Here is a 21,341-nt window from a genome sequence, read left to right on the forward strand (position 1 = left end):
TGAGTTTGAGTTCAAAATATTGTGTCATAACCTCACTTTTTGCACTCACTATCGAAAATGTTCCCCTCCCACTAAATCAAACCAATCAAAATCAAGCAGTTTATTACAAATTCTAGCTACAAAAATCAGTCTTAAATCCAATATGGACGGAGTTTAGCCTAGCCTCAAACCATTTTTCACAGAAAAACAGTACATAATAAAAAATCACGCACTCATGCAAATCTCCTCGTTCCCTTGTAACGGTCTCACGCTACTTGTCCTCTCCCTACTCTCCCATTTATTTTTCAAAATCATCAAAATACAAAATAGGGTCACTCCGGTCGTGAGAATGCAGCCATATTTGAGCCCCAATTCCAGACTTCTGAGGGTAAAAGTCGTCTGGAAGATGATACCAACCATATCATCCGGGAGTGTCTTATCTTCAAGGACATACTCGATCCATGCGACAGGTAACATAAGCCCATCTTCAAACATATTAACTTGACTAATCCCGAAAGCCTTTGCCACTTGAACATTGACTTGAATTCGGTTTTTCCCCGCCATAACAAACCCTAAAGTTGGGTGTAAATCAGCGTAGGTTTCATAAACCACCGAATCGGGGTTAAGTCCAGTCACGCCCTCTTTTAGGGCGGGGTCAGCGTTGTGAAAGTGGGGAAAAGACATGAAAAGTGGTGCACCGAATGAGCAAGCCGTTGCGTTGAACACGCCCTGAAGTGGACACTCCCCCAGATCTAAATCGCAATAGCATTGATTGGAGGGGGTACGTTCAGGGGTGTCGAAAACGTTCTCCGGGAGGGTGTAACGATACGCTGGGATTTTTCCATTTAAAATTTTCACTTCTTCTTTGAAATGGAGGGGAAGGGGGCGGCACATCTCCTTGAGGTAGAATTGGATTGGTCGTTTGTTGCGTATGAGGCGGGGCGAGAAAAGAGTACCGTCTGTGGCGGCGCTAATGTCGTTACATTCGGCCGTTGACCAGAAATTGAGGGCGGGTTCACCATTGAAACTCTCAATCAATCCGATTTTGTTGATGTCGGTGGCCCCCGTGTTGATTGTGACAACATCGTCACGGATACCAACGTTCTGGAATTTGATTGGTTAAGAGGCGGGGTTGAGAGTTAGGGGCGTGGTTACTTACCGAAGAGACCAATCCGAAGCGTTCGTACGGTTTCTGGTTCTGGAATTTCATGTAGCTCTTAGAGAGGGCGTAGAGATTGTCCTCGTAGCCAATAATAAAACGGTGGGCGGGGAGACTAAGGAAGGGCTTAGCATTGAGACTGTTTAACAGACTTGAAATACCAACTCTAGTCAAAAACGTTGAGTGTTTATTGAGCGAGGCCGCAGTCTGAGTAATAAAAAATTAGTTTTTTTCGTTTTTAAAGTTGGCAAGACTTACAAATAGGGGAATGTTGGGTACAATAATCCTGTCATTTTGTTTACGTCCAATTGACAATTCGGGCATAAATTTATAAACACGTTGCTCCTGATAAGTCACATGACTTCCGTCAAATTTTGAATTGACACGTTCCAAAGCCGCCCTAGAATCATTTTCGTGTTAACATAGATCACGTGTCACGTGATTTAACTTACTCGTAAACGTAAGGTCCAATTTCTTTGACGTTTAATTTTTCGTCATCGTGATTTTCGAATTCGGGAACATTTGTATAATTAAAAATGTAGACTTTGAGAAGGGGTTTAGGGGATGGTTTTACCCACATTTCGTAACTTTTCGTATCGGGAATAATCGCCAAATTCTGGAAATAAAAGTGAGGTTAGGTGTGCCTCCCCTCCGGCCGCCATTACTCACCGAGAAAACTGCATTATCGAACATTTCGGTGAACCACATAGCCACAACTCCGGTCAAACTCAATAGAAATAGGACAAGAAGGCCGGAAAGTACTGGAAAAAAAAAATGAAAAATTGTTCAGGTGTTTGAGGTTATCACGAAATGGCGCCGTATTGTCAAAATTCGACCTTGGATGATTTTAACCCATTTGAACTCGGATAAATGTTACAAAAGCGAACTGTGATAACCCCGACGTCTAGACGCACTTATTCGAGACTTTTTCCTCATTGACGTACAAGTTTTTCGCCGAATTATCACACTTTTGTGATTTAGTGATAACCTTTGACATATGGGATGACATCGGGCCGCTTCCCCTCCCGTGGCCATTAAAAAATGTTACAATTGAGTTTGCTTCCCCTCCCGGCGCCATTACATGCGACGTAGTGGGGTGGGAAAAATTTACTCACCCCAGAACTGTCTGGTTTGGATCTGGTAGCCCATGATGTAAGTTTGGTTTTTCTGCATTTTCTCGAAGATTTCTCGTGTTATTGTTGGTCCTTTGGTGAAGATTTGGCCACAGTTTTTCTCAATGTTGGGCTTGTTTGGGGGCATTTTTTCGCACTTTTCACTTATCTTTCGGTCACTACTGATCTGTGTTAAGTCTCGATTATGAATTGGAAGCTTTACTCTCTTGGAGCGATATTTATAAAAGAGTTCTTATCGATAACCTCTTCTTATCATTGTTTTACTATTTTCATTGAAGTCAGACGCTTGATTATTTTTTTTTTGACGTGGAGTAGACGTAAAGACGATCAAAACAGTATTTTTTGAGGATTTTTTCCGAGACATTTGCAAAAATTGTTTATTTCTGATAGTTCATTGCCACGTTTTCGATTTTATGGCATGGCAATTTTCCAATTTTTAAGTGTGTTTAATTGGTTTATTTATCTTCCCAATTGTTTCCCTTTTTACATTTTAATATAAATATTTTCTATCATCCGTGTTTTCGCAATTACTCTAACCCATAGATTAAATAGAATTTGCTCCAACCTCCCCTCAATCGGCCATTACCATGACCACGCCCTTTTTACTGGACTTTTTGGCATAGTGGGAGAAATTCAGTTTTTTTGCCTTTTTCACGCGTCAAAAAGGCTTATTTATTTCTCCTGATTAAAAATGTGTGCGGACCCACGTAAACACAAAAATGATTAATTAACCCGATCATTTAACGTCAGTCAAAACAATAATAATAATAAGTCTAACACAGTTCCTCTATTCATAAACAACAACCAAATATCGATAAGAGACCGGTAAAAAGTCTCATTAATATCCATCATGGAAATTCGAGATTTATCGTTTTCCCCCCACCGCTTGAATTTCACCTGACCACGCCTTCGTTTAATGGCGCAGGTAGGAGAGGTGGTTTTTCCAGCGGCGCCAACTCCAAATCAAATAATAAAAAATTGCGATAAGAGATTTAATGTTTTGACTGGTTGTGTGTCCGGTATGGTAACAAACTGGAAAGAACTGATAATGAGAGTTAAGAAAAAACAATCTTTTCGTAATCTTTTACGTCTAGACAACAACACAACAAAATCGTACGACTTTTGTTTTGATCAAAATGGCGGCGAACGCGTGCCATTTTTAGAAATCTTTTAAGCTTTGTTTTAAACAGGATCAAGATCACGTGACAAACAGCATACTTGATTTTTTGATATAATTAGTCAAAATTTGGATTTTTGGAGACGAATCACATAAAACGCCACCTTTGACCTAAACGACTAGACATTTGTTGGTGACCTAAAACCCATTAAAGACTAATTACAATTTTATAACTTGGGTTGTTTGTCAAGGTGCTGTACCAACTTTGTAAAAAAAAAAACGTATTAAGATTATTGTGCAATTAAATTTTTATTTATACTAATAAAAATATAAAAAAGTGTCTCGATTAGGGACATTAATTGTTTCGATAAGTATGGCAAAACCTGGTCCGAATTGGCGATAAGACATATCAAGGTCACGAAGTTTAAATTTAGTGTTAAAAGTAATTAAACTGATTTATGAGTTTTATTGCCTTTAAAACGAACCGATAAGACTTAAATTAAGTAATTTGATTGATAAGATCACGATTGTTATGCATTTTCTGGGAGTCAATCTGTGCGAAAACACTTTTATTGTCTTTTATCTTTATGGTTTTGTTAATAGCCCGATTTGGGTCAAGTTTTACAAAATTTCGGTTTTTTAGGTGGCAAAACTGGGTCGCTTTAATTTTGCCTCACATTGTACTTTTGAGGAAAATTATTGTTGTTTTAATAGTTGGAAGTATATTTAATGATGTAGAACTGCAATTTGTGGTGAAAATTGCCCAAATTCGGTCAAGATAATAAAAAAATGTCAATAGTTGGTGTTTTTTCTCCGTGTGGTTGGCACCGCCCTGGTTCCTTTTTTGACATTTCCGCGCACTATTTCTTGGTTAGGTCCGAAAAACCGGCGTTTTTCCTCAAATTTTCGTCAAAATGTCAGTAAATACGATTCTAATGGACTTTTCCGTGGATCCGTCCGCCGTCAAAAACGACTCTCAAGTGTCCGTAGTGTCTTCAAACATCGAAAACGTCCTTCGCGAGTACCTCGCCAATTTGAAAACCTTGACCACGATTCGTTTGGAAACGGACGTTTTGCGGCTATATTCGAGCGATGGGGGGCTGTCGGCCACTCTCCGCATCTTCAACACGGGTCTCATCACCCTCAATATCGAGTACCTGAAAGTGGAGTCTCAGGAGGCCCTTCTCAGTTTCGAGGTAACCCCAAAACGGAGCGATTACTAAACTACTAAACTCTTTTACAGCGAACCAAAGTTTTAGAACAGAAATTACGAATTGTTTTAAATTGTTACCGTTGTAAGCTTCTTCCTCCGATTAAACGAGGGGACTATATTGACGTTTATATACTTAGCTCAGGTTCGAAGCGACATTGCTTGTCTCCCATTTCATTTTCGATAAATTTTATTTTGCTTGTCTCGAGACTCCGCTTTTTTGTGTTTTTTATGCATGCGACGTTTTTGTAGCGGTGCAGAGAGCTTGATCGGGATATAGTCGAGCGTGTGGTCGGAATACACAGGAGTCAGGCCTTAGTCCCGATCAAAAGGGGCACCTTCAAGAGGTACTATCCCACCTCAGGTTCGTACTTGCGCCAGTTTAGCTTCGGTGCACGCAAATCACACACTTTTCCACTTTTCTTTCAATTGTCACTAAATGAGAGTTTTGGTAATAATGGGGGCTCATTTTAGACGATCGTTTGCTCGAATATGACATTGATGAGTTGGTTTTTGAGGAGAGAACACCCTATCAGAAAATACAAATCGTTCATTCGAAAAGTTTGGGAAATATGCTCGTTTTAGATGATCTACAAAGTGAGTGTCTTGTAAAAATGGTGAAAATACCAAAATTTGTGGTTTTTAGACATATCAGAGGCTGATTTGATCTACACTGAGACGTTAATGGGGCGCGGGATTGAAAATTACAAAGATAAAGAAATTGTGATTTTGGGTGGGGGCGATGGGGCCTTACTTTACGAACTTTTGAAAGAAAAACCCAAAGAAGTGATAATGCTTGAAATTGATGAAGTTGTGATGAAAGCTTGTGCAAAACACATGCGTTCGATCTGTGGGGACGTCCTTGATAAAATGTCAGGGCCCAATTATGAGGTAATTAACAAAGAGTCATGTCGTGACAACTTGACAAATTTTATGTCATTTTGTTCGTCTCAGTGGACAAATCAAATGCACTAAAAAAATTTAAAAAGTCAACACACTTTTCTAATTTAAATGAATTTAAAATACTTTAACTTTAAAAAATCATTACTCAATAACTAATTTGCTGATTTCCTTCAAATAAAGACCATTCTAAAGGGATGGACTTGCCCTTTTGAATGATATGAAATTGAAATTGAATGTTGACAAACTTTTCTTCGAAGAAGTTCGAAGTAAATCGAAATAATCTAAGAAAAACCCTACGAGTATTTTTTTTCATCATTACCATCGTGTATTAATTGTAATCCAAATTTTCAAAAAAATATACCGAGTAGTTTTCAAGATATGATTTTTTGAAGTTAATGTTTGCTATTCAGGTATTGCGCCATGCATGTTAATCTTACTTAAAATTGCATTTTTATAATAGTATTTGTTTTAAGACCTTTTTTTTTGCTTAAAAATGGTCAATTGCACTTTCTTTGTTCTAATTAGAATAAACAAAAACTGTTTGTTTACTTAAAACAAATAAATAGTATCTGTGTACTAATTAAAACAAATAAAGTGTTTTTTGTTGTAAAAATGACGACTGGTCATTGTGCAAAAAGGATCTGTTTTTAAGTCTTTTTCTTTTTTTAACTTTTTCTTTTATCCCGATTTTTATCTCCTTTCTTTGTTTTTCCTCAAAATCATTAAATCATTTCTCTCTGTTTCACTTTCTTGCTTCCTGTTTTTATTTCTTTGTTCCGTCTCAGAAATTATACCTTTTTTCACGCTGTTCTCCACGTTTATCGATTTTGCGCTCTTTCTGTCTCTTGTTAGGTCAGTCTTATTTTTCAATGTTTTTTTTGTCTTGTCTCTCTTTAAGTTTTTGTTTATTACTTTTTTTACTTTTAAAAGTTTTAATTTAGAAGAAAATAAAATAAAATTTAATAAAATCAATAGCAATGTTATAGTTTATTACATCGCAAGTCTACAAAAAGAACCAAGAAACAGTAAAAGCTATAAAAATAAACGACATCACCACCAAAAAAGTGAAACACTTATTTGTATAAAATTCAAAATCGAACAAAGTCTGTCTTTTCTTTCCTTTTTTTCTGTATTTCTTTTATCTTTTATTCTTTTTGTTTCATCCTTTCCTTCCCTTTACGTAAAACTTCTTTTCTCTTTACATCTGTCTGATTTTTATTGTTTCTACTTTTCTTTTACTGTTTTGCCTTTTGTTTTTATTTCTTTTTCCTTCTCAATAACTACAGTTTCACTTTTACACTGTATACTTTGAACATCTTTCTATCTATTTTTAAGTCTTTTTCTTCTTTTAACTTTTTCTGCATCACTTTCTTTTTATCATGATTTTTGTCTCCTTTGTTTGTTTTTCCTCAAAATCATTAAATCATTTATGTCACTATTTATTCTCTCTTTTCTCTGTTTCACTTTTTTGCTTTTTGCTTTTAATTCTTTGTTCCGTCTCAAAAATTATACCTTTTTTCACGCTGTTCTCCCCGTTTACCGGTTTTGCGCTCTTTCTGTCTCTTTTTAAGTCAGTCATCAGCATTCAACATCAGTAGAAAGTGAAAAGCATTTGCTGAGAACATTTTCAAAAAAAAGTTGAGAAAGCTAGAACAAAGTGAACAAGTTGGAATCTCAATGGAAAGTCATTTAATTTGAAAAAGATTTGTTCTTATATTTAAAGCTACTGTTTTAAACTTCTAGAGCCTTTTTGCTCAATGATCAGTGAGAATTTTTAGAACAAAAAAATTCTTTATTTGCTTTTATTAGTACACAGGTACTCTTTGTTTGTTTTAAGTAAAGAAACAGTTTTTGTTTATTCTAATTAGAAAAAAAAAAAGGTACAACTGACCATTTTTAAGCAAAAGAAGTAAGATTAACATGCATGGCGCAATACCTGAATAGCAAATCTTAATTTCAAAAAATCATATCTTAAAAACTACTCGGTATATTATTTTAAAAATTTGAATTCTTACTAATAAAAAGATGCTCTACACGATGGTGACGAAGAAAAAAAAATACTTGTAGGGTTTTTCTTAGATTACTTCGATTTACTTCGAACTTTTTCGAAGAAAAGTTTGCCAATATTCAATTTCAAATTGCAAGGCCATCCTTTTAGAATGGTCTTTATTTGAAAGAAATCGGCCTAATAGTTATTGAGTAATGATTTTTTAAAGTTCAAGTATTTTAAATTCATTTAAATTAGAAAAAAAATATTTAGTTCAAAGTGTGTGGACTTTTTGAAATTTTTTTAGTGCATTTGATTTGTCTCACTGAGACGAACAAAATGATATAAAATTTGTCAAGTTGTCACGACTTGACTTTTTTTTTGTCGCCCTGTGTAATTATATGATAATAACAAATGTTAGATAATTGTGGGGGATTGTGTGAAAGCCATCGAACAGTACATCAAAGAGGGCCGAAAGTTTGATTATGTTTTCGGGGATTTGACCGATGTGCCCCTCTCGGAAGCCCCCACAGGGGAGTTGTGGGATTTCATCAATAAAATTTTGAGTCTCTCGTTTAAAATCTTGAAACCCGATGGGAAATTCATGACGCATGTAAGTTGGTATCACTGTTTGGGGATTGTGATGACTTGGGGTTGTTAGGTGATCGGTTCGGCTGCTGGTGATGCACTCAAAATGTACGAAACGCAGCTTATGAAGTTACAACCGCCGGTTAAGTTTACCACTTCGCATGCTTTTGTGCCGTCATTCCTTGAAGATTGGGTTTTTTATCAAGTGTTTGTTGATAAGAAGCAATAACCGAGTATTTTGATTTGTAGTGTAGTTAGTAGGAAAAATATTGTATATAAATAGTGCATGCGTATACCAAAAATGTTAGTTTTTCGTTTTGTTGGATATTTTTGTAACTTCTGGATTGATTCGAATAAATTACTTCATCACGAATGTGAATTTTTCCTAATTACTAATTAGTGTTTAGTTTTGCAATTGTTGTGCGTACGTAGACGTTTTACGTAATTAATTAAGGAAAAAACGTTATCGGAGAAATTTAATCGCAGACAAATTAGTTTAATTGCCTTTGACCTTGTTTTTTTGGAAAATTTTGAGGCTTAATTTAATGGCTTTTTTCCAAAAGTTGTAGAAGAGTAATTCCATGCCAAACGATCACTTTTAAAACTCATTGTTGCTAACTTATTTAATTTATGTAATTATGAATTTTAAACCGATCAATAATTAAACAAAAAACACATTAATTTNGCCTTTGACCTTGTTTTTTTGGAAAATTTTGAGGCTTAATTTAATGGCTTTTTTCCAAAAGTTGTAGAAGAGTAATTCCATGCCAAACGATCACTATAAAACGATTTTTCTCGTAAAGGCTATGATCTAAGAATTACAACTATCTACTTTATATTTAATTAAAACAAAAAACACATTAATTTTGTTGTTTTTTTCTCTTTTGTTTTCAAAATACAAGAAATTGCATTGAATCAAATATTTGCGATTTTTGGAGTTTTCTAAAATTTCTGGAAACGTGTCAATCAACACGAGAATTTCGTTTAAAAAGGAAACCATAGTTTAATAGGGAGTTTTTTTAAGAAAATTCATTTTATAGAAGCTTGATTAAACGTAGTGCTTCCTGGAATTATTTTTTCTTTGGTTGAAATAAACATAATTAGTTACTTCTGGGCCAGGACATTTGGCGTCTTAAAAAACAAGGCAAAATCTTACAAATTTAGCTGTTTGCCCAAAAGCAAACAACCGAAAAGGGCCCAAAACCTCTCAAAAATCATGAATTTTTATCCACCCCAAAAGTTCCCAAATATGTATAGACCACCAAAAAATTGGGTACACGAAAAAACAGTTAAAATCTCCCAAAATAATGGAAAATTACCTCAAGAACGGCCTAAAAAACTAACAAAATACCTTGTTTTTACACACCCCAAAATGGCTTTTTACTTCTGGACCAGGACATTTGGCGTCTTCAAAAAACAAGGCAGAATCTTAGAAATTCAGCTCTTTACAAAAATTTCACTTAATTTTGTACATCCCTGTTTTTTCAACACACAAAACGGTGAAATGCGTGTCACTTATTTTTTTCACATTCTATAACATATCTCAAATTTACGAAAATCAGAAACAATGGTTTTAAAAGTGTTCGTTTTGTATCAGAAAAAACTTTTAATCGCAAAAAACTTGGCAACCTCTGACAAGTCTTTCTGTCATTTCCCAACAAAACGTGTGAAAATTTTCGCAATGAACAAATCAAAATTCGGCTGTTTTTTCAAAATTTCACGTGTTTGTCGTTGCACCATCAAGACTCAACCTTATCAGTTTTTTATACCGAATCGTCGCGAACACGTTTACAAAAAAGCGATACAAGAATGCATAAAAGCCGGCGAAATTATGAAAAAAGTCAATCAAATCACCTACTCGAAATATCCAAAAGTTTCCATAAATCCCTATTTTAATCGGTTTTTAAGTGATGAAGGGGATTTTTGTCGCAATTATGATGAGAAAAACAGGAATTTTTTGTACAAGACGGACTGTGGAGGCGATTTTACGATTACGAAAGTCGTTGTGGGGGACTTTTTGAGGGACACCAGGAGGGAAAAGTCCACAGACAGGCCGTCTTTTGACAATCCCTGTGATAAGTACAAAGATAAGTGCGGGAAGAAAGAGGATCCGTGTAAGAAAAAAGAAGATCCTTGCAAGAAAAAAAAAGAGGATCCCTGTAAAAAGAAGGAAGATCCCTGTAAAAAGAAGAAAGAAGATCCGTGTAAAAAGAAGGAAGATCCTTGTAAAAAGAAGAAAGAAGATCCGTGTAAGAAAAAAGAAGACCCTTGTAAGAAAAAAGAGGATCCCTGTAAGAAGAAAAAAGACGATCCTTGTAAGAAAAAAGAGGATCCCTGTAAGAAGAAGAAAGATGATCCCTGTAAGAAAAAAGAGGATCCCTGCAAGAAGAAAAAAGATGATCCTTGTAAGAAGAAGAAAGAAGATCCGTGTAAGAAGAAGGAAGATCCCTGTAAGAAGAAGACAGAAGATCCTTGCAAGAAGAAGAAAGAAGACCCTTGTAAGAAGAAGCCTAAATCTTGTAGCGCCCTTGAAACAACCCCTTGTGAGAAGAAGAAAGAGTCAAAATCATATCCCGTAATTAATGGCCCTTGTCCTGAGTCAAATAAGGACTGTTGTGGGGCAAATGAAGACTGTCAAGGTTAGTTCTTAGAAAGAAAATAATTTCTACGTAATTTTATTCCAGAATTACCGAATATTTTGGACGATGTTGACGTCCTAGACCCCACAAAACTCTCAATGGCTGAGGAAACTTTCGGTGAAGATTACAAAAACAAAGAATATCACGCGTATACAAATTTCGCGTTCTACGATATGAACTCATATCTGAGTTGTCAACGTAGCGAAAAACCGGAAGAAAAGGACTCCGGTGATAAGTGTGATTAAAAATTATCAAAAATGAATTTATTACACACAATGCAAACAATCGAAATCTCTTTTAATCAACAAAGTGCCTCCATATCTCGCCACCATTCCTTGTTGTACCAAATCAACGATTTTGTGATATGCTTTATGCCAAAAACAGTTCATTTCACCGAAATTTCGGTACAAAAAATTCATAGCTGTGGGTAACCAATCAATGTCGCGATCAATCGCTAATTGGCGGAAATGCTCCCCGAGGAGTGTGACGTCATAATCGTCGGGTTTTTGCTCCGATTGTAACCACTTGTGGAGGATTGGTTTGATTTGGGGCCAAGTGAGACCACTAAACGGCGATTTTTTCACCGGTGGTTTGATTTGGGGCCAAGTGAGTGATTTTTTCACCGGTGGTTTGGGGGCCAAATTGTACTCTTTGATTATTTCAGCCCGGATCTCGGGGGGCAACTCCTTGAGGACCTCGGGGTCGACTTCTGTTGGTTTCATCTCCAATGGCTGCAAAAAAACACAAAATTTAGGCCAGGTTACGAATTGACATTTAAGGAAAAATTTTCCTAGGGAATTTCGCACTACCAACCTCACTTTTAGTAAACAAAACTACAAAAATAAATTCAAATAGGGTATTTCTCGAATAAAACTTGCCTTATTTTGCACTGGCGTCTCCTTCTTGTTCTTAAAAAAGTCACTGAGACTGTTTTTTTGTCCTTTTGAGTTTTTTCGAGGACGCCCCCTAGTGGCCATTTTTGACTTAACGGTGTCACTACTGTCACTTTTCTTCGATTCTTGTTGCAGAAAATTGCTCAAAGTGGGATTAATCGGCGCTAATTTCTCCAATTTCGTTAATTGGACCCCAAGGCCGCGTAATTCGCCATAATTGACGTTCATTTTCTCGTAGAGTGACCTAATTTCGCGTTGGAGAATTTTAACATCAGAGATGTGATGCGCAATTGTCACACTTTTACTCACGGAATCGCACAGGCCGTGACCGAGAAATTTTGCAGTTTCCTGTAATTTTAAATTAGTTGAGACTTTAGACAACTGTCAACTCACCAAGGGGGCATCAGGGGCTCGAATCATCACTTTTAAGGTCACAGTCTTCGCTCGCATTTTGATTTCGTTCAAACGACTCCAAACTTCGTTTCCTAAACTTTCCAAAAAATTGTAACATTCATCGATTGTTTTAAATCGGATTCCGTAATTTATTTCCGCTGAGACTGATTTCCGTTCGTGGTGATAATTGAGTGGTTTCTGGTCAATCCCCTTCGCTTGTTCCAGCAGGGTTTCCCCCATTTTCGCCCCCAATTCTTTCTGTAAAACCCCCAGTGACGCCACTTGGACGTCACCACAAGTCTCCAAACCCAAACTTTTGAGTTTGTTGAGGGTTGCATAACCGACGCCTGGTAAATCGGCGAGAGCGATTTCGGCCATATACGACTCGACATCTTCAGGTTTGAGGTAGTAAAAACCGTCAGGTTTGGCCTTTTTCGTGGCTAGTCGGGCTTGGAGCCGATTACTTCCGAATCCGGCCGAACAAGGACAACCTGTTGCTGTCTTTATCTCGCCTCGGATGTGATTGGCCCACTCCTCAACTGACAAATTGAAGGTTTTGAGGAGGTCGGTGACCTCAACGTACATTTCGTCGCAACTCACGGCCTCAATATTGAGGGTATAGGAGGATAAAGTCTTGTAGAGGATCATTGAGACTTCTTTGTAGCCCTAAAGAAGGGTTTAAGGGTAGTAATAAATTAATAAATTCATTACCGACCTCAAAATCGTACGGGATTGTCTTAATTTGGGGGCACAGCTTGGCCGCAGCCCCCAGAAACATGCCATTTCTAACCCCACATTTTCTCGCCTCGTAGCTGCAACTCGCGACCTCTGACATGGATGACCTCCCGTCAATCATCCCCAATTCGCCCCCTTGTGCCACCCTGTCCATATTCAAGGTCACAGTCTCCTCGCGCTCCTTATTGGGGTTGAGTTGGGCCCTCCGGGCGTGGGTCACAGCCACGGGGAGCCCCCGAAGCTCCGGTCGCGTACGCAGTCCCACCGAGACGAAGAAACAGTCCATGTCGATGTGCATCACGACGGGGGTTTGGGGCGGAGCCCCGGTTTTTGAAACTTCAAGTTTGGATCGTCCGGGGAACTCCCGGGGTTTGTCGCGTAGGTCCGCAATGAATTGCTTGAATTCGGCCCCCAGGGTGGAGATTAAGTGGAGGCGCGAGTTGGAGTAGAATTCTTGGAGGAAATGGGGGTCAGAGGCTGTCTTGGGGACGACTGGGAAGTCGAGGCGGGGCTGTGAGGTGCTTTGGTTGGTGTAGAGGAGGTAGCGTTTGTAGTCGAGGAGTTTGTTGAGGGCTATACTGTCGGTGACCCATGAAGGCTTCACAATTGGGAGTGACCCCAATTTGTTTATCTGAAATTTGGGATTTAAAACTTTGTTTTAATAATTATTACCAACCTTGACGTTGGGTAAATTCGAGGCGATGATGTGGGTGGTCGAGGAGCTTTGGTACAAGTGGAAGGTGCCCCCATGTTGGGCCATCAACAATTTTAATTGGTCAGAACTCGGGTTTGTCAAACCATTGACGAAAATTGAGACTCCAGTGAAAATATCTGATATTTTTTCGACTTGTTTAGCGGCAGTTTCCTTGTATTGTTCCCGGAGTTTGGCTTTTTTTGCCTCGAAGTAGCCCCCCTGACATGTGGAAAAGTGAGGTTATGTTTTGGTTTAAGTAGCAAAAACTGATTTACCCATTCTGCGAAGCCGTTGTCTTCGTCGTCGCGGTTTTGTTGACGTCTGCGACTCATTTTTGGTCTTTTTTAAACAATTTCAAGTCGAAAACTAGAGTTTTTTTGAAAAACATTGTCTACAAGTGGCGCCCTCTGCTTTGTTTTGTAATTTTGCTTGAATTTTCCTAGTAGTTTATATTTTTAATAGAAAAAGTACGTTTATCACACCATAAATTCTTATTTTTATCATTTCAATGTTTCAGAATTTTAAATTAAGTGTCTTAATTTAACAGTTACAGTTCCCTGTAACGTACAATTTTGGCGGTAAATTTAATTTCAAATAGGAAAAGATTCATTTGAATGATTTTTTGGTAGGGTCAGCAAAAACAAAACAGCTTACAAATGAATATTGTTTATTTCCATTATATATACTAATATAGACAGTATACACATTTGAAATATCTTCTCGATATATTACACTCTCTAATATAAAAAGCTTTCCTGAAAAATATCCTATTTTATTTCATTTATTATTATTTAAAATCGTTTTATTCGTTACGAAACAGAAGAAAACGAAAAATAAAAATCTTTGGTAAAAAATTTATTTCTTTAGAAGTGTAGAACAAAAAATTAAATAAAGACATAAATTATATAAATAAAATACCACAGATGAAAAAACTCTTTCAGATCGTAATAAGTAAAACAGTTGAATAATTAGTTACGTTAGTTTTTAGAGTTACATTTTAGTGGAATAACACGAAAATAATGTACAATTTTTACAAAAACCACTGAAAAGAATATAGGAAGACTGCCACAAATTGAAAAAGTACTGAAGACACGTTGTAACCTCACTTATTTACAAACTTGGTCAAAATGATTATACACAGAAGAAAACCTCTTAACTGTATATAAAATTCGTCCAACTAGCTAAAAAAACACTAACATCAATACTTTGTATACAAAATTATTCTCTATGATTGCAAAACATACTTAAAAAAAATTAAAACCGTTATATATAATAATATTTCTAAAAAGTCGCAAACATTGTACATGATATTTGATTAAGTCCCCTTATTGCCTGGACCCCCTCGCCGCCTCCTCCAACGCTCTCACTTTAAGCTCGCGTTCTCTTTGTTGCCTAAAATTTCTAAATTAATAAAAGCAATCGTGACGTTTCGACCCCCATTAAACCAACCTCAGATACTCTTCGTGTTGGGCAACAATGGAAGGATGCGGCGGAAACCGATCTCTTTCTAGTAACATTTGTCTTTGTAACTGTTCATGGGCGGCAGCCTGCAACCCCACAATTAAAAAACCCCCATCACAGCCACCAAACCGTTTACCTGATGGGCCAACTGGTCGGCGTACGGCCGCCCTAGCAGATCCGGATGATGCAGTCCCAAGGGGGCGTCACGGCCGGGAATCAGCCCCGGACGGGGGTACCCAGGGGCTCCTGAAGCTATATTACTTTCCCAAAGGAAATTACAATACTCGCTCTTACCGGGAAGCGGAAATCCGGCCGCCGCCGCCGCCGCCTCCTGTTGCGCCTGTTGTTGCTGGGGATGCAGATGGAGGTGCGTGTGTGCGTGAGTATGTGCGTGAGTGTGTGCGTGATACTCGGGGGAAATCCCGGCCATTTGAAGGCGGACCATCGGATCGGTCGCTAGAGCCAATCGCTCGGCTTCCAATTGGGCGGCGTGTGCCGGATGGTGGGGGTGGCCGGGTGGAGCCCCGGGAGGGCCAGGCGGACCCGGAGGGGCGGGGATACCCAATCGTTCCAGTCGTTCGCGCTCCAATTGGGTCAATTGTGCGCTACTCCCCGCCCCCGGATAGAAAGCGAGGTGGTGGAGGGGGAGGCCGGGACCTCCAGGTCCTGCAAGACCCGCCGCTGCATATCTATAAAACAATCATAAATATAAGCCACGCCTACGGATACTTAAAGACTTTTTCGTAAAAGTGCGCTTTTGGACAATTATTTATTGCATTTTTATTTACATGAATGAAAATTCAGCCCACGAGGCACGACGCCTATGGTTTATTTTTCACTAAATTAATTTAATCGAAAAAATGCAAAATATTTATTTACTCCTGGATCAGTATCAAAAAATTAAATACAAATTTTATCATTAATTAAATAAAATTAAATTAATGAAATTAACAAAGTAGTGTGTAGTCAAGGAAACGTTTATGTATCTCCATAGAAACTAAAATTGTGTTCTGATATCAGGGGCGTACGATAGATTTTTTTCTAAAGGTGTAAAATTAAGTTCCACGTTTTGAGTTTTCTTTGATTTTTGTTTATATATAGTGTGTTCCCGGATAGATGTAACGACTCGTCTAAAGGTTAAAAAAAAAGATAAAAAACTTAAATCGAAAAAAAGATAAAAACTTAAATCGAAATTTTTTAACTTTCACAAGAGTCGTTTCACCTATCCGGATACACACTGTATATTTTATATTTTTAAAAAACAATAGGCAAAAATTAAAAAACTAAAAATGGCTTTTAATATAGTTCTCCGTAGCCACGCCTCTAAATGACTACACCCACCTCCTTTGTATTTCCATCCAATGGGGATCCATCGGATTGGGCGGGCCTCTCATCCCCGTTTTCATAATCTCCTCCTTTAATCTCTCGTTTAATTCCCTTTCTCGTATTTCACGCATCTCTCTCTCGCGTTTCTCTCTTTCTAAATGTTCCAATTCGAGTCTTTCTCGGGCTCCGGGTCCATACATACTGTTCAATTGGTACTGCATTATGGGGTCCATCACATGGGCGGGTGGTAGGAGTGACCTTTGCATATGACCGGGGCTAAACCCAGCATGGGGGCGCGCATATTCCGATAATTGTCTCAAGGCAGGAGTATCGTTGAATCCTGGCCTTGGGAATCTCTCATAAGGCGATGATACTGTCTCTAGAGGCCCCCGTGAAGGGGGTTTTATATCAGGCTTCTCCGGAGTTGTAATCTTCCGGGCTTGTGCTTGTTGCGCCCTCTCACGTTCTTCACGCTCACGTTCGGCTTGTTTCCGGAGTCGTTCTTCACGTTTCCGGGCAAGTTTTGAATCCGGAACCGGTTTAAACGTCAAATCAGTCCGAGTACACGAATTGTAATCACCTCGATTCCAATGACGTAAAAATCTAAACAAAAGACAATCAAACGAAATGATTGGTTGTTTAAATTCACTTACATTGCGGATTGGCTCCTGTGACACTCTGTATCTTCCACTCTGGGTTCGGGGGAGGGGCCACGAGGCGGTCCTACTGGACTAGTTTGGCCTTCTTCTTCAGGGATTGGTTCTGGTTCAGGTTCCACTTTGATTTCCTCAACGGGTGGAGGTTTAGTGGGCGGAGCTTGTTGCATATTAGCAGCGGCTTGTGCGGCATGCGCTCGTAATGCATCAAGTGAACCGGTCATAGGGGGCGGAGGAAGGCTTTGTGGGTGGTGACCCATACTCGGCGGTTGAATCATTAAATGGTGTGGATTGGTTTGCGGAGGCGGGGCTTTGTGCATTCGTAGTAGGGGATTGGCCGGCGAGAGTCGATCATGGTGGTGGGTGTGGTGATGGGTGTGTGTGGTTGAATGGTTGATACTAGTTGATGATTGAGTGGTGGGGGTGTGTGGAGAACTTGTCCTTACTGTCTTTTGGTTCACTTTGTGTTGCACTGATTGGCTGGAACTGGTCGAGGTGGAGTGGCTTATAGTAATAGAGTGACTGGCTCCGCCCCCATAACTCTGTTTCTCACTACTGGCGTGGACTGAACTGTGATGGGAAGTTGATTGGTGGTGAGTCAAGGTCATTTCGTGTGTTTGGTGACGCTCCGCCCCTTCACCGTCATTCTCGCGAATTTCACGTTTTGTTGTCATAGTACTACTCGAAGTGTGCTGTGACGAGAGTACTGTAGCACTCACAGTATCAATTGTTTTTGCTAGTTCGGGTCGAGTCGAGGGTGGGGGTATAGCATGGGGTTGGGGGACAGGATAAGGGTAGGGATAAGGGAACGAATAACCTGAATAGGGGTGAGTGTGAAATTGATGCATGGCGTGCAAGAAAGACGGATGCATGAGAGCATGAGATGGATGTAAAGAGCCGGGATAGGAGTGGCCACTTTGTGACGCATGGATTGGCTGAGGGAGACTACTAGGAGGCGGAGCTCCTGGACTCGGACTAATCAAATTGATTGCAGAATGTGGGGAATTAGTACTAGGCGGAGTTTGAGCGATTGGAGTGGGCGTAGTTGTAGTTTTCGGAGTGGGAGATTTCTCAATGACTTGTGCCGGACTTGCCCTATTCGCTGGCTCGGGTTCTTTCTTAATATTATCAAGGGCGGGTCCCGAGGGCGGTCTTTCGCTACTATTGGGCGTGGTTTGTGACGGTGGGGGTAAATACCCGGGAACTTTGACATCTTTTAAGCTTTGTAACGGATCGCTTGGCAAATGACTAGATGAGGGAGGGATAAACGAACTGGCCGATGAGACCGGTTGGCTATAATGCGACGAAGGGGCGTTACTCTGACTCGAGGGCGTGTCGGGAATCTCTTGTTTAATTTTCAAATTTTGTGGTTCATTTTGAAGATTCTTATCGTGATTTTGTGGATGGTTGTAGGTCATAAAACCGTAATGACTCATAGGTGGTTGACTACCACCAATCGTAACCAAATTACTTGATTGCATGAGACTTGGGATTGGAGGTTGGCCAATAGAAGTCGATGTGATTGGTTCAGGACGGTCTAACCGTTCCGGTCGTTCTAATTTTTCCACTCTTTGTTTCTCAGATTCTTCATAATCGCGACTACTACTCGTCGAAGTAGGCGGTAATTGTGTGGAGGGGATAACAGTAGGGATGTTAAGTGGGGGTGGCTGAGCTTGATTCTGGGCGGAGCTATTTGAAAATGATTCGTTTCTAGTCTGACTCGTCAATTCCATTGGTTCATCACGAGGCTCCAATTTGATCATGTTGCTCATACTGTGACACAGTTGAGGCGGCTTACTTTGATTGAAATTAAAATTAGGTTCTTGTTTCATGTCTTTGATAAAACTCGAGTGATTCATGTTGACGATTTGATCTTTATTTCCATGTTGTTGATTTAAATTTAACGGGAGGTTATTTTGGGGGTAATGATTTAAAACAGGTTCTTTTAGAGTGAAATTGATCTGTTCTTTGACCATATTTTGGGGGGCGAAAACGTTATCTTTGTACACATTTTCGTCTTTTGGATTGATTGCTTCATTACTCGACTCGACTTCTTCCTTGATTATGACTTTCTCCATTGTGACAACTTTGGGGATTATTAATTCGGTTTTAAACTTATCGGGGAGTTCTTTAACCTCCTCTTTGACTTCTTTTTCCACCGGTTTAACTTCCGGTTTAGTCACTTCTTTTTTCACTTCCTGTTTGACTTCCGGTCCGCTTTTGATTAAACTTTTCCGTTCATTTATATCATCAGGTAGTCGAATTGAAACGTTGAGTGGGAGTGGCTCAGTGGGCGTGACCGTTTTCGCCGACATAATCACCGGTACTGTCCCCACCGCTTTCTCATCCCCACTTTCAATCTTTTTAGTTTCCTGATTGGTCGATTCGCCACTATCACCCTCCCCTTCATTCGCCTCAACATCATCATTAATCGATCCTGAATCCGTTGTCACACTCGACGGACTCTCTGCTCTTTCTCTCTTCTTCTTAAACAATCCTAACTCTTTCTCATCCACTTCCGCATCCTCTATTTTATCTTGTGTCCGTTTCCGGTTTTTCGAGGGCGTGTCCGACTTCTCCTTCCCTTTCTTTTTAGCAGGCGTGGCCGAATTCGTGTTTTTCTCCATCGGACTACTCGATTTAACGGGAGTTTTCGGTTCGGGTGTTTCCGTACCGCCTCGTTTCGGTCGTGCACGATTCGTATTTTGTTCCTTTGCTTTGTTTCTTGTGCGCATGCGTTGTGGGCTAGCGTCGGGACTCTCTATAACTAAGAGTTGAAACGGGGTGGGGATTAGTGGGTGTGGCTTACCGATTGGAGGTGTGCCACTTATAGCAGCAGGGGCGGTGAGTGGGGGAAGCTCGTTGGTTTTTTTAAGATGGGCGCGGCAGTCCCAACAGAGGAGTTGACGGTCTTTACCACCAGGTTGCCAATCTTTCGAATCTATGAAATTATTAGTAGTACCAACTTAAAAAATAATAAACTTACTAGTAGTGAAACAGTGGGAACAACGGTATTGAGCCTCACGACTGTCACTATCGTCTTCCGAATTGTCGTCTTCTGTTACTGAACTTGTTTCTCCGGGTTCTTTACCCGGTTGGGGACTCGGAGTCTCGACTGGGGTACGTCCTGAGTAGTAACCAATCAGATTGAGTGGGTGTGTATGGTGGGTGTGTCTTACCTGCAGACGGGGCGTTATTACCCCCTCTACTGTTACGTGTATTTCGGATACGTCGCAATGAACCTTGACGCCGCCTCCTGTGTGGTCGATTATTATTGGCTCCTGGTGTTTTCTTCCACAAGTAATAAAATTCAACCAATTCAGGCTAGACCAATCAAATTTAAGCCGATTTAAACGAAGGATTTAATCACTTACCGTATCTCTATGAGGTAATAAATCTTTTCTAATTCGGAAAAAATTCTTCCCGAATTGTCTCAAACCTTTAACGAATCGTTTAGTTTCCTCTTCGCTCCATTTCTTATCAATGCCTTTTGGTACCGGACATTTGACTAATGCTTGTAGGGCTTTCCCCGGATCGTATCCCGAGTCATGTAACTATTTTTTTGTGTTTATTTTTTTTTAGTTTTTTGGTTTGTTAGGGAAACATACCACATCTAGTGCGTTGATGGTAGTGTCATCTCTGGAAGCCGCATTGGCGCCATCTTCCGGACAACCACCGTCACACATGCCTGCGAAAGCGGCCATTGATCTGGCCGCCCTCAAATACATCAAAAGGTCCGAATCTAGGGTCATGGCAGGCACCCATCTCAATTCTTCTCTAATACGGGTCTGTTCTGGATCGGGAGAGAGCAATTCCGGTGAAATACCCGGTCGGTATTCGGGCAAACGCGCCTGAGATCGGGTCTTATATTAATTGGGAACTCTAAAGGTACTACCGTTTAATAAATATCGGAAGCGGAAAACAGAGTAGGCCGACAACAAGAGTAGTACCGATCATAAATAAAGTCCAAGACATTATAATAATCTACGGGATGTAGAGTTGTGTGGTGGGGGGTAGGGGGAAAAAAAGGCGGGGCCTATGTACAACTGGTTGGAGTTACGTCTCTAGTAAGTTTCAACCAGGTCTACCAACATGCTATACACAACCAATATACCCCGTGCTAACATGCCAATGGCCGATATTAAAAATGGTGGAAATTTAAAACAAAATTAAAACACACCACCATGTCTAATTTCGACCCTAATTTCGAATAAAAATTTTGCTGTTACCGTGTTGTCGGTCTCACGTACATAAATATCTTTTACCTGGTTGCCAGGACCCACCCTAATCTCTCCTTGAGTTGTTGCCATTTTTTACCAATTAATTACATTTCTGAAAAAAAAATACAAATAGTTGAGACTTGTCACTTTTAACTCCCCTCGATCGCCCATTACTAGGCACCACCCACCCCTCCCCACTCCAATCCGCAAATTCCCCTCCCGAACTGTGATTAAAATCGAGTCCTTGA

The 21,341-nt window shown here is 39.6% G+C and overlaps 5 protein-coding genes across 7 annotated transcripts in view; 2 read left to right on the forward strand and 3 right to left on the reverse strand.

The window, feature by feature from the left end:
• Positions 1 to 85: 85 nt before the first annotated feature.
• LOC123009172 (scavenger receptor class B member 1-like) lies at positions 86 to 2,812 on the reverse strand. Its single transcript, XM_044405298.1, has 7 exons — positions 2,809 to 2,812; positions 2,254 to 2,502; positions 1,808 to 1,899; positions 1,591 to 1,754; positions 1,397 to 1,538; positions 1,139 to 1,345; positions 86 to 1,083 (listed from the first exon to the last, which is right to left on the reverse strand). The coding sequence occupies exons 1-7, from the start codon at positions 2,810 to 2,812 to the stop codon at positions 205 to 207; spliced, it is 1,737 nt and encodes a 578-aa protein (XP_044261233.1). The 3' UTR covers positions 86 to 204.
• A 1,348-nt stretch (positions 2,813 to 4,160) lies between these two features.
• On the forward strand, positions 4,161 to 8,449 carry LOC123009423 (spermine synthase). Of its 2 annotated transcripts, none has more exons than XM_044405723.1 (6): positions 4,161 to 4,584; positions 4,632 to 4,743; positions 5,073 to 5,195; positions 5,245 to 5,489; positions 7,910 to 8,101; positions 8,150 to 8,449. In XM_044405723.1, exons 1-6 carry the CDS (start codon positions 4,303 to 4,305, stop codon positions 8,303 to 8,305), a joined length of 1,110 nt encoding a protein of 369 aa, XP_044261658.1. In that variant the 5' UTR covers positions 4,161 to 4,302; the 3' UTR covers positions 8,306 to 8,449. The 2 variants fall into 2 exon arrangements, with proteins under 2 accessions (XP_044261658.1, XP_044261657.1); XM_044405722.1 differs by lacking the exon at positions 4,632 to 4,743 and adding an exon at positions 4,851 to 4,962 and having other exon boundaries at positions 4,180 to 4,584.
• A 605-nt stretch (positions 8,450 to 9,054) lies between these two features.
• LOC123009421 lies at positions 9,055 to 11,001 on the forward strand. The gene is made up of 2 exons (XM_044405720.1): positions 9,055 to 10,715; positions 10,761 to 11,001. Exons 1-2 carry the CDS (start codon positions 9,644 to 9,646, stop codon positions 10,958 to 10,960), a joined length of 1,272 nt encoding a protein of 423 aa, XP_044261655.1. The 5' UTR covers positions 9,055 to 9,643; the 3' UTR covers positions 10,961 to 11,001.
• On the reverse strand, positions 10,964 to 13,841 carry LOC123009419 (DNA repair protein Rev1). Its single transcript, XM_044405716.1, has 6 exons — positions 13,706 to 13,841; positions 13,413 to 13,649; positions 12,717 to 13,367; positions 12,002 to 12,667; positions 11,594 to 11,956; positions 10,964 to 11,446 (listed from the first exon to the last, which is right to left on the reverse strand). Exons 1-6 carry the CDS (start codon positions 13,760 to 13,762, stop codon positions 10,982 to 10,984), a joined length of 2,439 nt encoding a protein of 812 aa, XP_044261651.1. The 5' UTR covers positions 13,763 to 13,841; the 3' UTR covers positions 10,964 to 10,981.
• A 428-nt stretch (positions 13,842 to 14,269) lies between these two features.
• Positions 14,270 to 21,341, reverse strand: part of LOC123009417 (arginine-glutamic acid dipeptide repeats protein) — a 9,443-nt gene continuing 2,371 nt past the window's right edge. The window contains exons 2-12 of one of the 2 annotated variants that reach the window (XM_044405714.1): positions 21,139 to 21,205; positions 20,482 to 20,755; positions 20,248 to 20,427; positions 20,053 to 20,197; positions 19,860 to 20,000; positions 19,683 to 19,814; positions 16,871 to 19,634; positions 16,233 to 16,820; positions 15,028 to 15,580; positions 14,880 to 14,977; positions 14,270 to 14,831 (exon numbers count right to left, since the gene is read on the reverse strand). In XM_044405714.1, the coding sequence (XP_044261649.1) occupies positions 14,756 to 14,831; positions 14,880 to 14,977; positions 15,028 to 15,580; positions 16,233 to 16,820; positions 16,871 to 19,634; positions 19,683 to 19,814; positions 19,860 to 20,000; positions 20,053 to 20,197; positions 20,248 to 20,427; positions 20,482 to 20,625 (4,821 nt within the window). In that variant the 5' untranslated portion in view covers positions 20,626 to 20,755; positions 21,139 to 21,205 and the 3' untranslated portion in view covers positions 14,270 to 14,755. Of the gene's footprint in view, positions 14,832 to 14,879; positions 14,978 to 15,027; positions 15,581 to 16,232; positions 16,821 to 16,870; positions 19,635 to 19,682; positions 19,815 to 19,859; positions 20,001 to 20,052; positions 20,198 to 20,247; positions 20,428 to 20,481; positions 20,756 to 21,123; positions 21,206 to 21,341 lie in introns of both variants that reach the window. The other variant, XM_044405713.1, reaches the window with a different exon arrangement.

The sequence above is a fragment of the Tribolium madens genome, unplaced genomic scaffold (assembly GCF_015345945.1).
Source record: "Tribolium madens isolate multiple individuals breed KSU strain unplaced genomic scaffold, Tmad_KSU_1.1 Scaffold_71;HRSCAF=194;Tcas5.2_LG6, whole genome shotgun sequence".
Classification (NCBI taxonomy): Eukaryota; Metazoa; Arthropoda; class Insecta; order Coleoptera; family Tenebrionidae; genus Tribolium; species Tribolium madens.

What these genes read in the sequence shown, in the direction of transcription:
- LOC123009172 (XM_044405298.1), bottom strand. An exon ending in CCAAACCAGACAGTTCTGGG is followed by an intron (nt 1,900 to 2,253) that starts GTGAGTAAATTT and finishes TTTTTTTTCCAG; the next exon opens with TACTTTCCGGCCTTCTTGTC. An exon ending in TCGATAATGCAGTTTTCTCG is followed by an intron (nt 1,755 to 1,807) that starts GTGAGTAATGGC and finishes TTTTATTTCCAG; the next exon opens with AATTTGGCGATTATTCCCGA.
- LOC123009423 (XM_044405723.1), top strand. Translation starts at nt 4,303, where the DNA reads ATGTCAGTAAATACGATTCTAATGGACTTTTCCGTGGATCCGTCCGCC. An exon ending in AGGCCCTTCTCAGTTTCGAG is followed by an intron (nt 4,585 to 4,631) that starts GTAACCCCAAAA and finishes ACTCTTTTACAG; the next exon opens with CGAACCAAAGTTTTAGAACA. An exon ending in ATGGGAAATTCATGACGCAT is followed by an intron (nt 8,102 to 8,149) that starts GTAAGTTGGTAT and finishes TGGGGTTGTTAG; the next exon opens with GTGATCGGTTCGGCTGCTGG.
- LOC123009421 (XM_044405720.1), top strand. Translation starts at nt 9,644, where the DNA reads ATGGTTTTAAAAGTGTTCGTTTTGTATCAGAAAAAACTTTTAATCGCA. An exon ending in GGCAAATGAAGACTGTCAAG is followed by an intron (nt 10,716 to 10,760) that starts GTTAGTTCTTAG and finishes ATTTTATTCCAG; the next exon opens with AATTACCGAATATTTTGGAC.
- LOC123009419 (XM_044405716.1), bottom strand. Translation starts at nt 13,762, where the DNA reads ATGAGTCGCAGACGTCAACAAAACCGCGACGACGAAGACAACGGCTTC. An exon ending in CAATCCCGTACGATTTTGAG is followed by an intron (nt 12,668 to 12,716) that starts GTCGGTAATGAA and finishes ACCCTTCTTTAG; the next exon opens with GGCTACAAAGAAGTCTCAAT. An exon ending in AGACGCCAGTGCAAAATAAG is followed by an intron (nt 11,447 to 11,593) that starts GCAAGTTTTATT and finishes GTTTTTTTGCAG; the next exon opens with CCATTGGAGATGAAACCAAC.